This window comes from Carex rostrata, chromosome 12 (assembly GCF_964058835.1).
Source record: "Carex rostrata chromosome 12, lpCarRost1.2, whole genome shotgun sequence".
Taxonomy (NCBI): Eukaryota; Viridiplantae; Streptophyta; class Magnoliopsida; order Poales; family Cyperaceae; genus Carex; species Carex rostrata.
In genome coordinates, this window is record NC_135929.1 from 2141455 (window position 1) to 2166898 (window position 25444).

The 25444-nt window shown below is 31.9% G+C and overlaps 2 protein-coding genes across 4 annotated transcripts in view; both read left to right on the forward strand.

Annotated features, from left to right (window-relative positions):
* Window positions 1-1882: 1882 nt before the first annotated feature.
* Window positions 1883-25444, forward strand: part of LOC144562660 (IQ domain-containing protein IQM1-like) — a 28771-nt gene continuing 5209 nt past the window's right edge. Inside the window, exon 1 of one of the 2 annotated variants that reach the window (XM_078311880.1) lies at window positions 1883-1979. The gene's annotated coding sequence lies outside the window, so the exon portion shown is untranslated. The remainder of the gene's footprint in view (window positions 1980-25444) is intronic. The other variant, XM_078311879.1, reaches the window with a different exon arrangement.
* Window positions 1887-3743, forward strand: LOC144562661 (IQ domain-containing protein IQM1-like). 2 transcript variants are annotated; one of them, XM_078311881.1, is made up of 6 exons: window positions 1887-2015; window positions 2264-2657; window positions 2787-2901; window positions 2999-3043; window positions 3150-3238; window positions 3354-3743. In XM_078311881.1, the coding sequence occupies exons 2-6, from the start codon at window positions 2338-2340 to the stop codon at window positions 3508-3510; spliced, it is 726 nt and encodes a 241-aa protein (XP_078168007.1). In that variant the 5' UTR covers window positions 1887-2015; window positions 2264-2337; the 3' UTR covers window positions 3511-3743. The 2 variants fall into 2 exon arrangements, with proteins under 2 accessions (XP_078168007.1, XP_078168008.1); XM_078311882.1 differs by having other exon boundaries at window positions 1922-2064.

Consider the following 25444-nt stretch of genomic DNA (forward strand, 5'->3'; position numbering starts at 1 on the left):
GATTAAACATCTAACGGTTTGGATTTATTGTTTGGACATCACAAAATAAAAAAAGGCCGGCAGCAAATTAGCCACTGCCTATATATATATATAATAGAGGTTGGCTGAATTAAAGTGGCAGTTTCTGAGTCTTGGTGCTATAAATTAGTTTTATAATTTTCAAGTCCAAATAGTCAATCTAAACTGTTAAATGTAATTTCTATATGAAAATGTGCTTGGAGACCAAATTTTATATATATTTTTTATTTATTTATTATTATTAAAATTATTTGAAAATCACTGATTTTAATAAATAATAAAAATAAATAATAAAGAAATAACCAAAAAAAATGTAAAATTTGATTTTCAAGCACATTTTAATATAGATATCACACTGAATAATTTGGATTGATTGTTTGAACTTTGAAAATTATAAAATTGAATTAGTATGACAATGACACATGAATTATCATTTTGATCTTACCTCTCTCTCTCTTTTGAAAATTTGACAACGGTTGTCAATCTATCTCTCTCTCTATATATGTTTTTGTGTAAGGAAAATAAAATGAGTCTTAATTTTTCTTTTTCACTTTCCCAAATGCTGTTATATTTCATATTCGACTTCTTTTAAAGGGAAGTATCGGAGGCATATGCGCATTGGGGGTACGAGATTAGTGACGTAAGGCGACATGTCACTTGATATATCGGATGCGTATCAATACCTAATATAATTAAGTACAGAGCAATATATAAAGTATCGGGTAACATATCTTAATTCCTAGAGCATCTACATTCCTAAAACTCAAAATGATTTCTAAATAAATTATGATATTACATCCTTGAAACTCATTTTAGAGTTTCTATTAAGCCACATCAGCAACAAATTAAAAAAAAATAATAATTTGAGCCAATCATTTGGCCAACATAGAATTTATAAACAGTTTCTTAATAATAAACTTTTCTGCATAGTTTCTAAATAAGAAACTCTCCCACATCCCTGAAACTATTAGAGTTTCTAATCTGACGTGACAGTGTCTAATCCAGTTTCAGGGATGTAGATACTCTTAGTGTCTGATATGTGACAAATTTGCCTTTCAATCCCTGGTAACCCTGGTTAGATTGTTGTGTGCCAGTGTGATAGAGAACTCTAGAGAAGTCCCTTGTGACCTAGTCCCACTTTGCGCCTCTTCAAAATTTTTTAGTTTAATGCATCTTGCTCGTCTGATCAAATCGGAGCCAATCCGACTGACTCACGAGACCTTTTAATATTAGTGCGGATCTCAATCGGACGGTCCAGATTTATTAACGAACATTCCGTTAATGCAGACTACAGAGGGTACGAATTGGTGTCAACCGCGCTAACACCTTGTTTGGATGGAGAGTAGAGGAAGGAATGAGAGATAAAGAATAGAAGGGAATGGAATGGAATGAAATAGAAAGGAATATTAACATATTTAACCTCTTCGTGTTTGGATGATTAATGAGAGAAAATAAATTTAACTTTCATTTCCGTCTTATTTTTTGTTTGGTTGATTAAAATTTAGGAGGTTAATAAGAAATTCGGTGACTGTTGTAGGTTTGAAAAATAAATCTTGTATGAAAATTATATATGTAAGATATAGAATTGGACATTTGTGTCATTTTTTTTTAAATATTTGTAATAAAATTTATTTCCATCCGTTACACTCTAATTTAAAAAGAAAACCGATTCTATTAATTATCATAATATAAAATTAAACCTTTAACCTACATGATTCAAGAGAAATTTTGTGTTCCTTTCCATTCCCTTCCTCTCTCTACTCTCCATCCAAACAAGGTGCTAACTGGTGTTGGTTTTTTTGGAGGGGGCCATTTGCAACTTGGGTAGTTGGGTTGCTTATATAAGAGAGGTATCGAATGGTTTGTTTTATCACGTCGTTGCCTCTTAAGCCAATAATCTCTGCAAATTTTGGTTTTTGAGGCAATTTTTAAGCCCTCTTTTCTCTTCTCTACTTTGAAAGGTTGCTGATTTCTCTCTCTTGGGAATCGAAAGAGAGGTATGGTATGAGAGGAGGAGCTTTTTAATCCTGGGCACTTTCTCTCTTGGTATACTTCAAAAAAATTTATTTTTGTTTTTCTGGGTTTTGTACAGTTGCAATTGGTGCCTCCTCTGATTCAAATTTAAAATCTTTGAGTAAATTCACATGATTTTTATTTGAAAACAACTAAAAACTTTGCTGAATTGTAGTCAATTTGATTACTAGCATCTAACCCATCACTTCTTTTCCCTCTTTTCGTTTTGCAGAGAGAACCCTGCTATCTCTTACCATAGAGACGAAAGAAAAACCGACATATTATCCCAAAACAAGCAATTCAGCCATGGCTACCTCTCCTGCATCTGAGAAGCCATTTGGTACCACAATACAAGAGAGATCACTTAACTTTAACAATAGGCAGTCCGACGCCTCCACTGATACCGGGTCTGACAAGCCGATTGGTCTAAACAAACCCGATTCGATGATTTCATTAAAAATTGACCAGGGTATGAGCTTGAACCCAGAGATGTACTTGTTGGAGTTCATTTCGCCAAGGCCTTTTTGTGAGCTTAATAATGCCGCAACAACGATTCAGAAGGTGTATAAGAGTTACCGCACCAGACGACACCTGGCTGATTGTGCAGCTATAGTTGAAGAACTATGGTACATATTTCACTGTCCTAACCAGTAAAGTTTGTAGGAGATAATATGCATATAAAAGGGGTCAAGAATGTATTATTTTTTCTTTCTGATATTCATTACAATTAATTATTTGTGGATGAACAATTCCAGGTGGAAAGCACTTGATTTTGCATCTCTGAAGAATAGTTCAGTTTCATTTTTCAATGCGGAGAAGCAAGAGACTGCAGTGTCTAGGTGGGCCCGCACTCGCACAAGGGTAGTTAAGGTAATTAATCACAAAACATTGATGAAACTGCAACTACTTTGCCCCTTTGTATTGTTGTACACTTGTACTTAATATTTTCTCTGATATGTTTTATTAGATTGGAAAAGGCTTGTCAAAGGATCATCAGCACTGGCTCGAAGCGGTTAGCAAATTTACCCTTGAATTTATATAATGTTATTAATTGTTCTCTACGTTAGTGTGCTTGATTTGTTAGACAGATTTTCTAATTGTAAACAATTCTCACACAGATTGATCCACGCCACCGATATGGCCACAATTTGCATTTGTACTATGACTTGTGGTTCAACAGCGAAACCACAGAGCCATTTTTCTACTGGTAAATATTAACATCTTAATCTCCACCTTTCTATGGAAGAAAAAAAAAATACTGTTTAATTAATTAAAGGTTTAGTGATTAACTCTAAGCCTCTTTTATTTTTTGTCACAAATAGGTTGGATGTTGGAGCTGGAAGGGAGATAAATCTAGAGAAATGTCCACGAAGCAAACTTAATTCACAAATAATCCAATATCCCATACCAGTAAGCACTGTCTTAGATGAGACCTCCTGCGGGAGGAGGGGAGACCAGAAAGAGTTTCCATCGAACTAGGTTTTTGGGTTTTAGAAGAGAGCATGGTGAGAGGGTTTTGTGAAGAACAGGATGCTTACGACATTGGTTCCTCACTATTCTTGTATTATTTAAACTTTTTCAGTGTGGGTCCTATTCCAGGAGCTGTCAAAAGAGCAATGATCTAATCATAGTTGTTTGATGAAAAACAATCCTCTTTTGAAACAAACTCAAATATAACCAATTTAATAAACTAATATTTCTTTGGTAATACAGATGAGTATCAGCAACCCAATTTTGCATCAATTAAACCTTATTTGCATAATTCTGTGACATCAACTATGCACATTCGGATTCTGATTTCAAACAATCAAATTGTATAGCAGTGCTAAAAAACTAGAAACAAGACAATTCACATTCGCGTACCACACAGTACGGCCGAGCGACTGTATGGTACGTGATCTTAATTGTCTGATTCGGATCAGAACGCGCATGATATTTTCATGCAAAATTTATAACAAACTATTAAATATTGATCCTGTGTCAGCCGTCAGATGTGAATTCCAAATGAAGATATGTCAGAAGGATTGTTAAATTTGAAATTGATTGCTAGATAACATCGTTATGTTATTTTATCATCAAATAAGGGAATAGCATTTTTTCGATGCAATAGTAATTTATTGCAAACACGGAGTTTCAGCATGTCCAGAGATCATTTTCATTACTGTTATAGAATAAACAACCAAACTTGAAACACTGACTACAAATCTCAAAATATGGGTTCAATTGAGGCACTAACTGTCTGGATTCATTATAAACAAAGTGGCGATTAAATGCAACGTAGCTCTATTCAATGGAGCATACAGAGAACTAGGCAACAAATCGGTTCGTATGATAAAAATGAAAAAAATAAATAACCTTCTCCTATGAAGAACCGAAGGGATGGTAGGCCACAAGAAATGGTAAGCATAGTTCGGATTTGCGCATATTTTAAACTTTTTCGTAAAAAGCCCAGTGTAGCTCGGCTCAATTGACATCTATCCTGCGAGAAAGGAATCCCACACCCAAGTTGGGCCGAAATTAATTATTTGTTCAAAATATTACCGATTTTTTTATTAATACCCTAAAAAAATAATTTTAATGAATATGCCCTCAAATTTTTTTTTTAAGAAATTACTCTAACCGTCCTTGTAGGAGGCGGTCAAATCTCAGCACCAGACCGCCCCCCACAGGAGCGGTCACCTAGCAAAACCTGGCCACTCCCGAAAGGGTCGGTTAGCTATAGAACCACTATAAAATGCTTTTTTTTTTTCTCTCTCTCTCTCCTATCCACTCCAAATTCATTCCAATATCAGGGCAAAGGCAAAGAAAAAAGCGAAAGAGAAAGAGAAAGGCGATTTCAGACAATTCTTTTGGTGACTACAGGTTTTCTATTTTTATTTTTTAATTACCCTTTAATTACTTTTTAAATTGTTAGGAATTATTATTTAGAATCAACCGATTATTCTGTAATAGTTATTTAATTACTTTTTAAATGTAGTTTGTCAAGGAAAAATGTTAATTGCACTATATGTGGGCAGCAAGCTAACTCGGTGTGCGGGCGCACAATACACGAAATATGCTGCCTTTGGCTTCGAGGTTAATGAAAATACCACATTTGTGGAACTTAAGCAACAAGTATATGAAAAGACTGGTGTAAACCCTAACCGGTGTGACATAAAATAGGTTACACAGATTGACACACAAAGTGGGGCGGGGGGGGGGGGGGGGAGTAATAAACATTTCTTTGTCAAGTATCCTATAACATATGAGGGGTTATGGAGAAGTGTGTACAATCAATTTGAGATGAATATTCCGATAATGGACTTATATTCCAGGAGGGTTCCGCGTCAACCCGGGATTGGACTTTTCAGGATAAATTTAGGTTATTTTAAATAACAAAATATCCTCGATAATGGAATTACAATTACAAAATATCCTCGATAATCAGTTGATTCTAAATAATAATTTCTAACAATTTAAAAAGTAATTAAAGGGTAATTTAAAAGTATTTAAAAAATATGTAGTCGCCAAAAAAATCACCCGAAATCACCTTTCTCTTTCTCTTTGCCTTTGCTCTGATGTTGGAATGAATTTGAAGTGGGCAGGAGAGGGAAAAAAAACTATTTTGCTAGGTGACCACTCCTGTGGGGGGCGATCTGGTGATGAGATTTTGCCGCCCCCCCCACACACAGGGGCGGTTAGGGTACTTTAAAAAAAATCGAGGGCATATTCATTAAAATCATTTTTTTTAGGGTATTAATAAAAAATTCTGAAAATACCAGGCCATAACGGGTCGGATATATTTAAGCATGTAGCGTATGATTTAGATCAGATGGTTCCAAGGGCGGAACTAGAAAATTTTGATAAGGGTGGCTAAAAATTAAAATGTACAATTATAGTGAGTGAGATTTGAACCCAAGACCTCTCAATCATAAAATAGAGCTTTAACCACTATACTGTAACTAAACATTTATCATTTTTATTGAGGGTGGCTAGATTATATAAAAAGTTTAAAAAAAATAAAATTCAATTAAATTCCTATACGCATAATAAAATTTTTGCAATCATAGGGGCGGCTTAGCCAAAAGTGGCTAAAAGCATCTACAATGGTAATTGTTTTAGGATTGCTAATTTGATGTGTCAATTGCTAATACAATTGCTATGATGTACGACAGTTTTTAAATTAGCAAATTTGCTTTAAAAACAATTATTGTTTAATGACACACTGTCTAATTGATTGGCTCAAAATCTTTCTTAATGCTCTCTTTCCAAATAAAAAGAAAGATACGCTGCTGTGGACATATGAAGCAATTTAATTTAATTACAACAATGCAGCAGATGGATTGCTAAAATTTTCATAATTGCTATTTAGCAATTAATTCTAATTGCTATTTAGCAATTAATTCTAATTGCTGGATTGGAGATGCGCTAAGCCTTAGATCCGCCCTTGGACGGTTCTCTCAGCCAGGAAATGCCTTTTCATTTTTGGTACAATCAGCTCATTAAGTAAATTCTTAATGAGCGAGTTATGAACGAGTTGGGGCATGCTCATGCTCGCTCATTAAGTAAATGAGCGAGTTGATAAATGAGCGAGTTGTGAGCAATTTACTCACCCCTAGTTGAGAGTAGGTGGCTACTTTGCTTGGATAGTGCAGCTTGTTTATCAACTTGTTCCTCTCAAACAAACATCCTCAATTTTTTTTGTTTGGAGATACTGAGTTAATAGGAGCGTAAAGTATAGAGAGGAAGGGAAGAGGGAAGAGGGAAGAAGGAGGAAGAGGAGATCAATGAACACCTTCATTTAAAATTAGAGGGCATTGTGGTCAATTTAGTTTCTAAAATAGTTAAATGGAGATAAAGGAAAGAATATTAAATTTGTATGGGGATGTTGGATATTATAGTATTTTGATTGATAAATTGGCTATTTTAAAAGTTTGCATGGCCACACTGAAAATTTTCCATTTTTATTTATATAGATGCACAAATTTCAAAGATATTTTGAATTGTCTAATTGTTTAATTATGGTAGGTACTTCATTACGCTATCCAACTGCAAGAACCAATAATTGTTTATTTTTTTATTAAGTACAATCAGAGATAGGCTCCAATTGCAATATTTTGTTATTCATGCATGCAACATAATCAAATTAAAATAATAAACTTCCAACAAGGATATGGTTGAATTGGAGATCTAATTTCAAAGGTGTATGAGAAGGATATGCACGACTGTGAGCTTGTACTATATAGAAAAAAGACAAAAAAAATAAATAAAACTAATTTTATTTCGTCTATTAATGCTGTGTAGAAATATTATCATGTTCATGCATGCATCTATCCAATAACAATGCATCCGTTGTTTTTATGTGCATTTAATGTTGTTTTTATGTGCATTTAATGGACACCCATGACCCATACATTTTATGATTATGTGACTTGCGGGAAAATATTTCTGTTAAGATTTCATGAGTTTGCCAGATATTTTTGAACCACAAGCTACTGATAACTAATTTTGTTAGGATTTCATAAATTTATATTCTTGTTTTTAAAATTTAAATAATTAATATTTCTGAAAATGTACATGAAAATTAAATTATATTTTTTATAATTTTTTTAAATTATTTTAGATAGATAGAAAATTACTTAATTATAAAAAACTAGTGACTTTTTATCATAGTAAAAGATGTTTTAAAAAATATAAAATTTGATCCAAGTAAATGTCCGCGGATGGACTGATATATAAATTCATAGTATAGATGAATAAACCCTAAACCACAGTCTCTTGTTTCTGAAAATTGAGAACGGTGACTAAATTCAGTTCTATACTCGATCAAAATTAATCGTTCCGCAACCATCAAAAACCAAAATTAGTCGTTCCTCTATGGACAGTTTTGAAATCTATGTTAATTAATTATTCAAATATTGATGTGAATAAAAATAGTATTTATTTGGCAAAAAAAGAAAAAAAATAGTCGACGCAATCATAGAGGACATAGCCGACGCACAATAGGACCACATGCAAGAATAAATAATATGGCTAATTAGGTCAACATGTCAATGCCAAATGTTGTTGTGATCAAGACTCATCACTGTCAAGCCTTTAAATGCATTGTGGATTTGTGGTGTAATATTTTATTTTTCTTTTATAAATTATAATTGATAGCATAGTTTATCCCTACAATTATGAGGCGGCTAAGATCAATGACACGTCATCAGATCAGTCCATACTCCATGCTCCATATATCTTTGTTCTCTATTTCAGTAGCTACTGGAGAAATTTGCTTTGAGATGAAACAGTGAGATGCAGTCTAGTCTTTGTTAATATCAGTGTCATTTCAGCCTATATAACATCAACTCTATAACCTATCAAATCGACTTTGAACGACTAATTCAAACCGTTCAAACCGATTTACATTATGAGTGATGCGTTTACATACAAATTTTTTATATTTTCAAGTTATTTTAGTATCAAATCAAGCGGTAAAAATATTGAAAAATTAATGTATTAAAATTAACTTAAAAACTCACATATTTGACCGCTTGACTTCATTTTGCATGTAAACACACAACTAATGAAGTAGATCGGTTTGAACGGTTTGGATTCACCATTTGAAGTTGATTTGATAGGTTTTAGAGTATGTGTTATATAGATTGAAATGACACTAATGTTATCCTAGCCAAACTCCTAGCTAATTAATTGAGATTATGCAAATTTTGTTTTCACTTAGGTTATACTCGTCACAGGTTATAATAATATGCATATTATGGATTGATCTGTAATATAGATTTATATTTATATTTTTAAATTTCAAATAATCAATCCGAATCATTGCTAATTTCATAACGTATGTGTGTGTGACAATGTACTCTGATTTTTTTTATCAATATCCATAATTAAATAAAAAATACTAAAAATATCCACAATGTTTGGAAAATTTAATTATATCCAAACCGTCGAGATTTTCAAATTGCTTTTGAATGGTTCATAATTTAAAAAAAAAAAGGAAAAAGAAAAGAAGTGATTTTAAATGGTTCATAATTTTCAAATTAAGTAATTTTGTATCTATCTAACAAAATAGTACAAAAACAAAAAACTCTAAGAAATGTAAAATTTGGTCTGCAGATACAATTTTATTTGAAGATCATGTCGAGCAGTTTATATCAGTTGTTGAATCTTAAAAATAAAGATATGTCCATACTCTATAACTCTGACCATGGTGTAATTAATATGCATATTACATAGCCGCATTCTCCTCTTCAAATCTATATCTTACTGTCCTATAAAAATGTTATATATATATATAGAGAGAGAGAGAGAGAGCTAGGCTACGGTGAGTTGCGAAGTAAAGCGACTATTTTACTTCACGCTCATATTTTGTGATTTTAAAGTTCAAAACGTCAATCCGAACCGTTCATCTTGTTCTCCATATTGAAATGTGCTTGAAGACCAAATTTTACATTTTTTGGAATTTTTTTACTATTTATTAAGCAATTTTGAAAGTCGCTGATCTGATGGTCCAGAAAATTTTACTGTTTTTTACTGTTCACAGCAAAACAGCAATTTTCAAAAATGCTTAATAAATAGCAAAAAAAAAAATCCAAAAAATGTAAAATTTGGTCTCCAAGCACATTTCAATATGGATTAAACATCTAACGGTTCGGATCAGTCATTTGGACTTTCAAAATAAAAATACGGCGTGAAGTAGAAATGCGTTTTACTTCGCAACTCACCGTAGCCCACCTCTATATATATATATATATATATATATATATAGTACCATCTCATAAAACTAGAGGTTTTTCAAAAAAAATGTTTTGCCATAAAAAATAAATCTTAATAACAATTGGAAATGTTACATGTATTTAGTACCATCTCATAAAACTAGAGGTTTGCAAACCGTGAACAGAAGTATTTTTGCGCGCAGGCAGGCGATTGATTCATCTGTTATGAATTTTACATAGAATTAAGTGTAAATTTTGTATACTTTTAAAATTTCAAATTTTATACAATGTTCTTGTAAATAAGAATTTTATATAGATTAAAATTTATTTGAAGTTTTTTATCTGTATAAAATTATAAAATAATCATTGATTAATGATTACATATATTTAAAATTGTTCTTCTTCCTTCGGTTGTCAATGGTCAAGGGTCAAGGAAAATGGCCAGGCAGAGGTGTTAAAAGCCAATCCCAAATTCCCGGTTCAAAGAATATTAGAATAATATAAAGAGCTGTTTATAAGCATGTGATTGGCAGGTTCCACACTTCAATTTGCACTGCCACTATATGGATAACAAATTAACAACTAATACATTTACTTGTTTTCATCTCCAGTGCTAACAAAACCACAGAGCTATTGGTACCCATCCAGTGCATTAATTCCCTTCATAAATTCAGAATTCCCTTTCATGTTTTCCCATTATTCAAAAACACCAAAAAATTGGGATATTAATTAATTACCTATATGATGGCTTTAATTTACAGCTAACTATGTGATTGGATTTCAATAATCTGTTTCCTGTACATTGATACATATATTTAAAGTCTCTGGAATTAATTATTCGCTTTGCAAGAACTAATAATTAAAATAACAGTGCAAAGGGTACGTACGTAACAAATTAAGACTGTTGATAACTGATAAGGGAGAATTAACTACTGGAGAGGATTAGTTCAGATCCGTTATTTTTTTGTTCTGGTAAGGAAGTCTGGAAAGGTTTAGAGGAAAAAGAAGCTTCCTCTTTGGGAAATCAGGCAAAATTTGTGGGCGTTCAATTCCACTTAATCTTAGTTGATTCTTCATTTTTTTTTTTAAGATATAACCTTGGAAATTAAGCCACCAACGTAGAGGACAAAAAAGAAAAAAGAAAAAGAAAAATATTTCAAAGATCATATTTAATTTCTTGAGTGGCGGAGTGATTAAATAAAGGATAGACAGTTTTAAAAATCATGTTTATATTTATGTATAAATGAAATGTTATAATTTTTTGATAAAAATAATGTTATTTCTGAACAATTCACGCTCTAAATTAGTTAATTTACAATACTTCACAACCAGTATCAGTATCAGTAAATTTATTTTACCTACTTCTGATAAATATTCTAGCTAAGTTCCCTTATAGATCGGAATAAAAAAAAAAAAGTTTCCAGCGTACAAGTTTGGCACGACTTCTAAATGTTAGGAGTTAGCAAATCATGTTTTCTAGTTGATGAAGATTAAACCTATCAAAAGACCCACATTTTGGATTTATTAGATTTCAAATTTACAATATATAGATCTCAGCTAATTGTATGTGCTTTTTTTACGAGTTTATTAGTTGAATATGCTAGAAACAATTTCACGAAGAGTTCAGAGATATCTCAAAATTATATATTCTTAAATTGATTTATAAATCAATTGGATGTATTTCTATTACATCTCTCTCTTTTTATCAATGAAATATAGGTAAGCTTTTCACCTTTCTTTTTTTGAAACAAAAAAAGCACCTGTCTTCATTTGAAATTAAGATAAAAAAATTATTATAAAAATAGATATTTTAGATAACTTGATGGCTTGACTTCTAAACTTTATTTTTTTTTTTTAAAATATCCCTCTCTATACACACCCATCCATTGTAGATGATAAGATCATATCTAAAATTTAACCTTTTAATTTACAAGTCCTTTGAACATGCAACACTGTTCCTGTAGTTACCTACTTGCCTTGACCTTGACCAATGCATTATATTTTTCTCAAGTATAGTAATTCAAGTCTCCCACATGCATGTCATAGCACTTTTTTATAAATGGCTTTTTCTATGGATTGTCCAAAGAGGGAAGCTTCATTGCAAGTTTCATAATCATTGTTATACTATATATATATATATATATTTTTAAAGAGAATTGATTCAGCTCACCATCTCTAGACTCTACTTACATACCCTTCTTCCTTTTTAATAATAGAAACAAGGAAACAAAAAAAAATGTACATTGAAGTTACGGAGATTTGCCATCATCAATAACATATCTGAGATTTTGGATTATTAACTAATTATTTTTTGTGCTTAGATGCTCAATTGAGGTGGATAGTAAGAGCGCCTCATATTATTTGTTTGTTATTTATAGGTCCTATGCCGAATTTTTTATTAATATCCAAATTTAATATTAAATTTCAAAAACTAACCGCTTGAGCAGTGCAATTCGAATTTTACCCTTTCCGTAAAATTTTTTTCCGGAAACAGGCCCCATTTCCGGAAAAAATTCCTTCGGATAGGATCTCTGTTTCCGGAAAAAAAATTTCCGGAAATGGGAATCCGGAAAATTTTTTTACGGAACCAAGCGAAATTTCCGGAATTTTTTTTTTCCGGAAATGCATTAAATTTCGTTATAAATTCGCAGAGTGTTTACGGTTCGCTTTCATATCATCAGCTCTCTCTCTCACAGTAAGTTTTAATTTAATTAATTTATTATTTATAATTTAATTTATTTATATTAAATTTAAGTAATTTATAATTTTAATTTCATTAATTTATAATTTTAATTTCATTTATTTATAATTTAAATTTAATTTATTTGTAATTTTAATTTAGAAGTATTTAATTTGTAATTATTTAAATATGTAACTATTTAATTTGAAATTATTTAAATTCTGAATATTGTCATATTAATTGAAAAAAATAAAAAATGGTGCAGAATAAATTTAAAAGTTTTTGTAATTCTAAAATAATTTTATTAATTCTGAAATAATTTTGATTAATTCTAAAATGATTTAGAATTGTTTTAGGAACTTTTTGCTTTTCGGATTCCTTACGGAGCTCTGACAGTCAGATCGACCGGTTTTCGATTGAGGTAATTTTATTTTCTTTATGTTATTTTTAATTTAATTTATAATTAATTACTTCATTCCAAATTTTTTTTTTATTTTTCATAATATTGTCCAGAAAATTTAGAATTGTTTACAACCTTCCAAAATGGTTTATAATAATTTAAAAAATTCCAATATAGTTTAGAATGTTGCCCTATTAATTTATGAATTCCAATATAGTTTATTAATTCCAATATAGTTTAGAATTCATCGCCGAATAGTACATTCATCCGTTCAGTAGTACTCATATTCTGCCTCTGCTCACATGCCTGCTCATGAGTCTGCTCATGCGTCTGCTCACATGCCTGCTCATGAGTCTGCTCATGCGTCTGCTCACATGCCTGCTCATGAGTCTGCTCCTGCCTCTGCTCATGCGCCTGCTCCTGCAATTGATACACAGTTTTTAAATCAGCTACAAACTAAATTTTAAATCAGCTTGTAAGTTGAATTCATACCTGGCGCGCATTGCCACGTGATGATAGAGTATGCCCTGCGAACTCTCCCGGACGGATGTAATCCCTCCATTGTGAGCCATCATATAACCAGCCCGTCACTGGATCTGGGCCTTCGAATACCGGGCCTGGTGGCATCGGCTCCGTCCCCAAAGGATAAGAATCGTCAGATGGAATTTCCTCCCAATTAGGTGGAACCCCCGCCTCCTCCAGCATGGCAATAGCACGGTCTCCATAACCATTATCTCTGCAGAGGCACCAACCTAGTCTCATTTTGCCCTTGCTAATTGCACGGAGACCGTTCGTGAAAAATGCCCGTGTGCCATGTGCTAACTCTCCTATCCCACGCAAAGCCTGCACGTATATTCAGAGTATAATAGATCATATATAATAAATCAATCATAAAATTCAGAGTTAGAAATATTTACATTTCGAACAAATGTCGATCCGCTGGGAATGTATCCAAACTTGGAGTGCTCGTCTCTTGGAACTGGAACATTACGATCCATCCCCACCACGTGCTGGCCAAACAGGTAGACGGATGCCATGCAGGTCTCCTGGTACCATTTACGATATCTTAGGAGGTCATTTATATCCCACAGACGACCTACTTCGTACACATGATCTGCATAATGTGTTGCATCGTTTACATGCCGACGGTGCACTTGCGCCCAGTTGGCATTTTTCTTTGAGCCCGATTTCAACCTGTTTACAAGGTTAGTAGAATAAATAAGTAAATAAATAAATAAGTACTTTAAAATAAGTAAGCCACATATGATTTGCGAATATTACTTGTGCAGCTCTTGGTGCTCGACTGAATCCTGGGGAAGCGGTGGCTCTATCTGTTGCCATCTTCCGAACTGTCGCATGCAGCGATCAGGATTGTGATGCTCAACAATCCAATAAAAAATAAGAGGACCGCGGTACAAATAGAACGGCTGACAAATTTAGAGTTGCAATGTTAGGTACAAATTATAAATGTGATGACATAAATGAAAGAAAGAATATGACTTTATTACAATGTACCTGGTCCGCCCGGGTTGTTCTCGAAAGGTTGTGGTAAACAGATGCATATGGCTGCCAATTGACCATGTTATCCGTCAGTTTCTGAATCTGGTCGCGAGGGATACCTGGACCGGAGGTTGCACCATGGGACGAGTTTTCCCAATTGTGTGGGCCTTTCCACATGTCAGCAAATGATGGACATGTATCTTCTGTTTCTGCGCCCCAATTCGGTTGAGATCCCGGTAACGGCCGGTGAATTTGAAATCGGGTCCACGACCAGTGTTGCAGAAGCATGGTGGGACCATGCATGCTTTTGCATGAAGGACTGGATGCGAGGCATAGATTTCTATATAAATAAGCGAGAACAGCTCCGCCCCAGTTGTACTTTCTCGGTTCGTCCAAGTTTTCAATCATGCCGAGATACCACAGCGGTATTCCGTCCCCGCTACTGTCAGCAAACATGGTATTCCCTAGCATGTCGAGGAGAAATCCACGGACATACCTAACCGTCAATTTTAAAATGTGAGTACATTATTAAAAATATCAAATACGAATAAGGTTGTAAATAAAAAAATACTAACCATTTCAATTGTTCGTCGTTCGCATCTGTTGGTAATGTTTTGAAGCGCTCACGGACAGTTTTTTTGGCGATAAGCATGTCGTACGTATTAGTTCCCCTCTTCTTCATGAACCCCTTCACTTCATCATCTTTCACCCCCAGCAACTCATACAATCGGCCTTGAAAACTCGCCGAGTTTGTAAATCCCGTTATCGGCTCCCCCGTAATAGGCAAACCCCAGAGACAACTCACATCCTCTAGAGAAACTGTAATATATTTGACTTGTCAGGAACGAATAAAAAAAAAATTATTTAAATTAGTTAATACCTGTCATCTCTCCGAATGGAAGATGAAAAGTGTGCGTCTCCGGACGCCACCGCTCGACAAGTCCATGAATGAGGGCCGCATCGAGGGCGATATCGGGCAATGTCGCGAGCTGATATAAGCCCATTCGAATTAAAAATGGTGCGTACCTCTCATCATACTCGCATTTGTGCCGATAATGTCTCACGGATAAAATTTCTGTACTCTACAATAAGAAAAAAATTAATTACAATATTTATTTGATTACTTACAGAGTTATGAAAAAAAAAAAAGTAAATGTTTACCTCCTTAGACGTCTCAGATATCCTGTGATTACCGTGAACTATCCACAACAGGGGGATAAATTTATGCTTAAGTACTGGGTCTGCCATACTACAAAATTCGAACAATATTGTAAATCACCTTAAATTTTTTCAAATTATTCTACATCATTTTGTTATTTTTCTAAATTATTGTACATCATTTTGGCATTTTCTAAATTAATCAGACAATATTCTTAACCATTAAAATGAACTAATTAATTATATTTTAAATTAAAATTAAAAAAAATACAAATATAAAAACCTGAATCGCAGATCCGATCGATCAGACAATCAGAGCTCCGAAAGGGACCCGAAAGGAAAAGAGATTCCTAAACAAAATTTAAATTAATCGAACAATTTTCTACATTACTAAGATAATTTTCTACACCATTTGGTATTTTTTAAATTATTGTAAACTATTTTGATATTTTTTAAATTATTCTACACCATTTCGGTAATTTCTAAACAATTCTAGACTATTTCGGTACTTGCTAAATTATTCTACACCATTTGGTATTTTCTAAATTATTCTACACCATTTAAAAATTTTCTAAATTATTCTACACTATTTTGGTATTTTTCTAAATTATTATACATCATTTTGGTATTTTCTAAATTAATCAGACAATATTCTAAACCATTAAAATGAACTCATTAATTACATTTTAAATTAAAATAAAAAAAATTCAAATGTAAAAACCTGAATCGCAGATCCGATCGATCAGACAATCAGAGCTCCGAACGGGACCCGAAAGGAAAAGAGATTCCTAAAAAAAATTTAAATTAATCGAACAATTTTCTATATTACTAAGGTAATTTTCTACACCATTTGGTATTTTCTAAATTATTCTAGACTATGTTGGTATTTTTTAAATTATTCTACACCATTTCGGTAATTTCTAAACAATTCTAGACTATTTCGGTATTTTCTAAATTATTCTACACTATTTGGGTATTTTCTAAATTATTCTACACTATTTGGGTATTTTTCTAAATTATTCTACATTTTTTCGGTATTTTTCTAAATTATTCTATACATTTTGATATTTTTTAAATTATTCTACACCATTTCGGTAATTTCTAAACAATTCTAGACTATTTCGGTATTTTCTAAATTATTCTAAACCATTTTGGTATTTTCTAAATTATTCTAGACCATTCGGTATTTCCTAAATTATTTGGACATTATTTTCAACCATTTAAAATTAAATAAATTAAATAAATTAAATAAATTAAATAAATTAAATAAATTAAATAAATTAAATAAATTAAATAAATTAAATAAATTAAATAAATTAAATAAATTAAATAAATTAAATAAATTAAATAAATTAAATAAATTAAATAAATTAAATAAATTAAATAAATTAAATAAAAAAAAAATTACCTTGAAAACCGGAAGGGAGAATGTGATGGAGTGTGATGGGGACGGGGGAGCCAGCGGCATTTGTAGTTAACTCTGTTTCCGTAAAAAAAATTTCCGGAAACAGAGGCGGTTTCCGTAAATAATTTTCCCGTAAATGGCTTGGTTCCGGAAAATTTTTTTCCGGAAATGGGGCCTGTTTCCGGAAAATTTTTTTACGAAAAGGGTATATTTCGAGATTTACTGCCGATACGGTTAGTTTTTGAAATTTAAAATTAAATTTGGATATTAATAAAAAATTCGGGGTCCTATGCCTTATTAATTTGTAGTATTGTATTCGGTGTTTAGAATTATGAAGTATAGAATTACATGTCATTTTAAGTATAATTTTCTTGGACACTTTTTATGGAAATCGCAATTAAGTTTCGGATAGTTTTAGTATACATTTTATTTTTAAGTACATTCATTTAGTTAGAATTGTGAAGTATAGAATTACATGTCATTTTAAGTATAATTTTCTTGGACACTTTTTATGGAAAATCACAATTAAGTTTCGAACAGTTTCAGTATACATTTTACTTTTAAGTACATTCATTTAGTATCTTGAGAAAATATTTGTGCTAGTTTGAAGATTAAAATTATAGAGATAGATGTGTTTTTAATTTATTTCTTAAATATCACACGCATCAAATTTGAACTGATCGATAGTTGTCTTATCTTGCATCAAATATTTTTTAAGTTTCTAACGATGCAGTTTAAATGACTTTATGATGGATAACTAATCAAATTCGAAATTAATTATAATTGTATACATGCTCTATCTAAATAATTAAATATACATTTATTTTTAGAAGAATAGTGGTATTACCACCGATTTCATTTGAAATCAAAGCATATCTGATTTAGTACCAAATTGGTACCAGAATCAAATATAACAAGTCCATACATCTATTCATAATAAAGCAAAAGCAAAAGAAGATTAAGTTCACAGAACAAGCACACAACTAAGAAAAGCAAAGCATAAGAAACTACTGAAAACATTTGAATGTGTATAAAGCTAAAGACTATATATCTAATAAATCTTCATCACTCTCCTCTTCTCCAGACATTGGAGATGGAGGGTTGCCAGCTCCAAAAACCTGCATATCCTCTGAACTGTCCACTTGGGAAATGGACATTAGAAGGTCCACTACTTGAGCCAATTCTGGACTTCTTACCTCTTCCTCTTGAATTCGATCTGGGAGATCCTTAACATCAGAATGGAGCATTAGACTCAATTTTAAAAATGAATCATCTAATCGAGATTGACACCAAAAGCTAGCTAATGAAATAATTTTTGTTCCAATAGATTTAATCGGTAAAGGGTTAGCATCATTAAAACAAATTCTATTTCTTTCCAGCCAAATGGTCCATAAAATGGATCCTCTAAGTAGCTCAACCAATAACCTATCTTTTAAAGGAATGTATGCATCTAATACCCATAAATCCTCTAATATACATTTATAATTGTAATTTTTTTATTTGAACAGTATTTTTGCAATATACGAAATGCATCTATGATAAAATCAGATATAAGACTAGAAATATCCACAAGTTTTGGTACTAAAATGACCATGCCTATTATTCATCAACCTGATGAACAATCATCATTTGTAGACGCCTGGGATAGTTCCTTGGAACCATGAATTTGCATGAAGCTTGAAGCAAAAGATTATCTTTTTTGTAAAATTATTCTTAAAGTTTGTACTCATTTGATTTTGTTTGTTAAAAAAAAGATGTTCTTTAAAACTTGAAAAAAAATTAATGGTAAAAACATAATTTAAAACAAAATTTGCTTCATGAGCTATATATATATATAGAGAGAGAGAGAGGAGGGATTGGATGACACCGTTTTTTGGTGACATCGGATGACAATGTCCATTTTTGAAGTTTCAAACTCCAAATAGTCGATCCAAACCGTTCAATATGACGGATATATTAAAATCTACTTGCAGATCAAATTTTACATTTTTTTGAATATTTTTACAAATTATTAAGTATTTAACAAAATCGCTATATTCGGACCGTTGAATTTTTGTACCCATCTGAATAAACCCAAAAAAAATTCAGAAAAATGTAAAATTTGATCTGCAAGCACATTTTAACATATCCATCAAGTTAAACGGTTTGGATCGACTGTTTGGACTTTGAAAATGGACGGTGTCATCCGATCCCTCCTCATATATATATATATATAGAGAGAGAGAGAGAGAGAGGTAGTCTACGGTGAGTTGCGAAGTAAAACGCGTTTCTACTTCACGCTGTATTTTTATTTTGAAAGTCCAAATTACCAATCCAAACCGTTAGATATTTAATCCATATTGAAATGTGCTTGGAGACCAAATTTTACATTTTTTGGAATTTTTTTACTATTTATTAAGCATTTTTAAAAATTGCTGTTTTGCTGTGAACAGTAAAAAACAGTAAAATTTTCTGGACCATCAGATCAGCGACTTTCAAAATTACTTAATAAATAGTAAAAAAATTCCAAAAAATGTAAAATTTGGTCTCCAAGCACATTTCAATATGAAGAACAAGATGAACGGTTCGGATTGACGTTTTGAACTTTAAAATCGCAAAATATGAGCGTGAAGTAAAATAGTCGCTTTACTTCGCAACTCACCGTAGCCTAGCTCTCTCTCTCTCTATATATATATGTGTGTGTAAGGGAATGAGTCTTTTTTCTTTTTCATCTTCCCAATTGGTGTTACATTTCATATTCACATTGAAAAAATGTTACTTTAGCTAATTGTGTTAGATATTAAGAATCTGAAGCTCGTTTAATTGTTAATTTTTTTTTTTAAATTGTTCAAAAACAACAGAACAATTGATAAATTAGTTCTATTAAAAAAAAATTCTATCATAATTGACAAACATATCCATAGTTCCATACTATCATTTATGGTGCTACATGCAATTTGGAGACAGATATGAAATCCCGTGTTAATGGTTTGCTTCCGCCTTCCGAAGCTGTTTATGTCAATTCGCAAACGTCTTTGACAAGAATGTGGAAAAGACTTGGACGATAACAGCTATGAAACAAAAAGAAAGGGGACTCGAAACTTAGAAGGCCTTGACGGATTGACGCACGACTCCCCCGCCCCCAATCACGGGTGGAAAAAACCGATTAGAATTGGTTGAGGTGTGTCTTTCTTACAAAAATTTAATTACTTGAAATGAATCATTGGTTTGATTTCAATAAAAACTGTAAAATTTATTGGCCATCTCTACTTTTTTTTTCTCTCTTCCACCCATTCTCTTATTGGAGAGGAATTCAAATCCAGTGTACTTACTACCTCATTGAGTAAAATGAGATCTGAATCGTCAGTTTTAATTTTACACGAATCTCAAAACATACCCCCTATATCCAAATAGGCACCATATTCCACCATATATCCAAATAGACAGTCGGAAGTTGGTAATTTGAATTTCTCACACTTAACAGTTAACAATTGTTTTGTACACACTTCTCTGTCCTTAGCAGTCTCTGCCAAGTTTAAAGGGGGCGGCCATTCACTTGAATGATTATGTATATAGATTCTCTAAAAAAGAAATGTATCTAGATTTAAAAAATATATCCAATATATATATATATATATATATTTTTTTTTTAGTAAAAGTTGGAAGTCAAGCTTCTCAACTATTTAAATATCTTTGTTATTACAACAAAAGATTTCCTTCATCAGGATTTTGAACCCATAATTTCTCACATAGAGATTATGTGTCTTTGCGACTAGATCAAAACTTGATTCTTTATCTAAAAGTTATCTGGACCGCGTAAAAAAAAAAAATTAAGTATTCATCTTAATTAATTTTTCATGGCTCCGCCCCTAGAGATGGTTAACGCTTTCTGATATAATCTAAGAAACAAGACTTAATTTTTAGTTTCATCTTAGATTACAAAAATATCACTAGATATCATTCTTATTGATATATTATAATTATTTTAATCGTTCTTAATTTTTACTCATTGTGCTTTACAAACAATTGCTCGACAGACAGAGAGGAGACGCAAGAATTTTTTTTCTCAAAACTCTGAATGGAAAATGAGCAAAATTGCTAATTTTATACACGCAACTCATTTCCGCTCCCCTTTGTCCCCTGTTTTTTTTTATTTTTTTTATTTTGAAGTAAATACCGGCACTAATCAGGTGTGATCATGTTCTTACTTCCCTCTCTACCTCTTTCTTTCCTCTAATAAAGTTGTTGTGGAGCACAATTTAATAGTATTATCAAATCAACAAATCATCTGGCGAGCTTAACTCTAAAATCTATCATATGGGCTTCATTAAATGACAAACTCAAACCGTTGAAACTGATATACTTCAAAAGTGATGTAATTTTGAATTAATTTAGTATAAAGTCTAGTGGTAAAAAATAATGAATAATGATGCGCTAATATTAATTTAAAAAAAAAAAAAATCGCTTGACTTTGATTTCAACATCTTGGATCATCATTTAAAGTCAATTCTAGAACACCGTGTAGAGTAATAGAATAATAATAATAATATTATATAATATTTAAAATTAAACATTGTCAAATTTTTATTGGTCAATTCCACATATATGAATAACAGCCAAAAAATAATCTCATTCTTCAACTGTAGTCTTTACAAAATTTAGTAGAGCAGTCTAAATCTTACTATTGAATAAAGTTTTGATTGATAATAGTAGAATCAGCATTGAATAAAAATAGAACGCCATTTATTCAGAAAAAAAATTGATATAAATTTAAAAAAAAAATGTCAGCGCTGAAAATTAGAATTCGTGCGTTGAAGATTTGGCTCGTCTCAGTTTGAAATGGACACTGAAACATCATCCATGATCCATCAATGCGTCATAGCTGACCTCCTGTTTTGAAATAGAAACGATCGAGGCACACTGTAGCATCATCGAGATTCGTGCTATGACCAGTCAGCCCGTCACTCAGTGAAGCCTCTGTCTTTAGTTGTATAAGACGGACAGTTTCTGGTGCGCACAGCGTTGTAGAGGATCAATACCGATGAATGCTAACCGTGTCTGCGCGCGCGTGGGATGTATAATTAAGGATTGGTTGACCGTTCTTAACTTTTACGCTGACACTGTGACTGTAGGTGTTTGTTTGAAATTTGAATTTTTTTTTTATGAGAGAAATTTGAATTTGATAAAACAAAATTAATGCAAAGTTGGCGGCGACCGAAATTTTTTAATGAAGATAAACAACAGAATGGAACTATTGGGTCAACTTTTAATTTTGCTTCACAGGATAAATATAAGAAATATAATGCATTATTGCATGATACATTGAAATAAACAATATATCACCTCACAATTTTGATTCACTATTTGCAATAAGCAATATATCCCCTCATTTTTTTTTGACAATAATAAAACAGTTTAACCATAACTCAAGTGGAATGGAACAATTATATTCCTCATGTAAAATCAAACCCCCAAAACGAAATCATTCTATAATTTTTTTAATTAATTTTCCCTCATGATACATTGAAATGGTGTATTTGAAATGAAAGATGTATTTTCCCCTCTTGGGTTTCCAATTAATTTGAAGTCCTTCAAAAGTTGAATAAATGACTAAACATCTAACTAATAGTACCTTTTAGTTTTATTATGGGATAATATGTGTATCCAATATTATCATTGTGTACAATTTCTTTCTTGTTTACATAGTCAAAATAGTTAATCTGAACTATTCAACATAATTTTTATATAAAAATGTACTTGCTGACTAAATTTTATATTGTTTAGATTATTCTTACTATTTTTGTAGATAGGCAGAATATCATAACTTTTGAATGGTCTAGAATTTTTAAATTATGTGGTTTTCCCTCTACCTAAAAAAATAGTAACAAAATGGTAAAAAAATAAAATTCGATGTACAAGTACATTTTGATATGAAGATTATGTCGAACAATTCAAATCAATTATTTAAGACTTTAAAATGAATATATTGGTCGTCCACGCTATGTACAGTACCATAGCCTCACTTATGATTAAAATCTTTTAAATTCAATCAAAGTATTATTTAAAAGCTTGAACACCAAATCAAAATTCAATGATACATTAATATATTGAAAGATTGTTGTGATTTGAATATTTAAAAAGTGTATAGTTGTCAGCTTGTCACTTTAAATTCTAAAAGGGAGAAATTTAAATTCTAAAAGTATGCCAATAAAAATAATATAAAAAGTAGTACAAAGTGGACACACAATCAGACTGAATAAATAAAATATACTTATTATTTCTTCGCCTTGGACTCGCAATTGGTAGCAAACTATCAACATCCGTAGAACTATACTTTTTTGCAAACAAAATTATTTTTTAATTAAAATTCAGTCTGAATAAATTTTCTTTTTCTCACCTAATTAGTATCACGCCGAACAGGTCCTAAGAGCGTTGTAACTTGTAACGTACTAACGTGTACAACTAAATTGACCCCACATAAAATAAAATGCCAAAAAACAAATATTTTGACCCAACAGAAGGGGCAGCGGTCAGCGGTCAGCGATTAGCGGGCAAACAAGTCACGCAACACATGCCACATGGCATGCGCATGGATCTTTTGCTCCTGTATCTGTCGGAAGGAATGTGTTTTTTGTTCAAGCCCCTTAAAGTATTTCAAAATAACATGTACTCAAGCGACTACTAGCTGGATAATTTCAGCTTAATTGTATCATGTTCGGTTGCTACTTCAATTATTAGTTCATTTTTACTTTTTATATTTTGCATCTCTTTTGACAGTTCAAATTGTAACTTAAATTAATATATTTGGAGGAAGATATTTCAAGTAACAAGTGGTATTTTATGATTTTGTGAGGGCATGCTAAAAAATTCCACCTTGGTCAACCTTTGTTTCCATAATCTCCTGATTCACCGAAACAAATCTTCTCCTTTCACACCATAAATATTAAATAATATTGTGGTGCCCCTTAGAGGAAGACTAGCTAATAGCAACATTTGAACATTAATTCTTTTGTGTGGAGCAGATCAATTAGCCTCAAGCTCAGGGTACTTAATTTTCCACACATAGGTATGGCCGTCGCAGATCAAACAAAATATATATGTCTTTTTCTTTTTTTAAATCTTCACAGAGACTGTGAAATCTGATAAAACAAAACATGTCTTTTGCATATATACACTTAGTAAAATTAAACATTTAACCTGAGTTTTGTGACATGTTAAGGAAACGTATATTAATACGACTACTTAATGAATTCTCAAATAAAAATAAATGTTTTTTCTCTGTGTCATTAAAAAAATTTAATCTATCTCTTTAAAAATATTTATTTCTTTTCTAGGAACAAAACTGTGAAAAATGCGTCAAAGACATAGTTTTTGTTACTAATATAATCACTTTTACACAAGTACGTAAGAGCATCTACAAGCAGGTTGCTTTTCAATTGCTAATTTGACATCGCTAATGTTATATTAGTTGCAGGGATGTACGCCAATTTCTTAAAAAGCAAATTTGCTTATAAAACAAACGTTTCTTATTGATAGTGCGGCAAATTTATTGGCTTAGATTCTTCTTTCTCTATCCATATCCAAAGGCGGAGTCATGTTAATTGAATGGGGTCAATGGACCCCCATTTTTTTTGTATTTATATATGATTTTTTTATACAATATCGAGTAAAATATCAAATTATTGTACAATTGATCTTCATTTTTAGCTTGAAAATTCTATATAATTGATCCTCATTCAAATTTGACCCTTATAGTTCGGAAGTCTGACTCCGCCCCTGTTCATAGCACTCTCTCTCTTCTAACAAAAACACAACTTTTTTCATCCTACTTTTTTTTTCAATTCCTTCTCCTCCGACTATCATTTTTCTTGCCAATTACTCCAATTTATTTCTCTTTTTTTTCCTTCATTTTGACATCCAGCAAGTAGGGACTTTTTCTTTACGGAGATGCGTCTTCTCCATTCCGCTAAGATGGCATGGTCTCTTCCAAACATCTCCATTGACGACCTCCTCTCTCTAATCAAAGTGAGATCGGCCATTTCTATTATGCAATCAACGCCGTGCGGCCAAGTTAGTGTCCATACAGGTATCGCATAAATTAATTAAGTTACGAAGAGAAAAGGAAAGAGCAGAACTGAGACCATCATGTTTTAAAAAGCAATGCTGGGATGGAATGGAGGGGTTAAAAAGTTAAAATTAACTTTAATTGCTATTGTCTAGTTGGTATCAGTTGCTATTGTCTAATAAATTGCTTGTCGATTAACAGGACAAACTTTTACTGGTTCGACAATTGTAATTTAATGTTCAGACTGACCAAATCCATACAACGACCAGATATTCTACATTGTTCTTTTTTAGAGTTAGAGATTTTATATTGTTCAAAAGCATTTTTAATAAAATGACAATTAGAAAATATTTGGATGTTCTTGACAAATATTGATGTCCATAGCTACACTACGTATAATTATCACCTCAAAGATACGATATAACAATTCCATACATACCAATTTTAACCAAATTTACTTGGGTTTTGAACATTTCATGCAACTTTTATTCAATGGTTGCTAAAAAGGTATATATATCCTGCTATAGTG

What these genes read in the sequence shown, in the direction of transcription:
- LOC144562661 (XM_078311881.1), top strand. Translation starts at nt 2,338, where the DNA reads ATGGCTACCTCTCCTGCATCTGAGAAGCCATTTGGTACCACAATACAA. An exon ending in CTCGCACAAGGGTAGTTAAG is followed by an intron (nt 2,902 to 2,998) that starts GTAATTAATCAC and finishes ATGTTTTATTAG; the next exon opens with ATTGGAAAAGGCTTGTCAAA. An exon ending in ACAGAGCCATTTTTCTACTG is followed by an intron (nt 3,239 to 3,353) that starts GTAAATATTAAC and finishes TGTCACAAATAG; the next exon opens with GTTGGATGTTGGAGCTGGAA.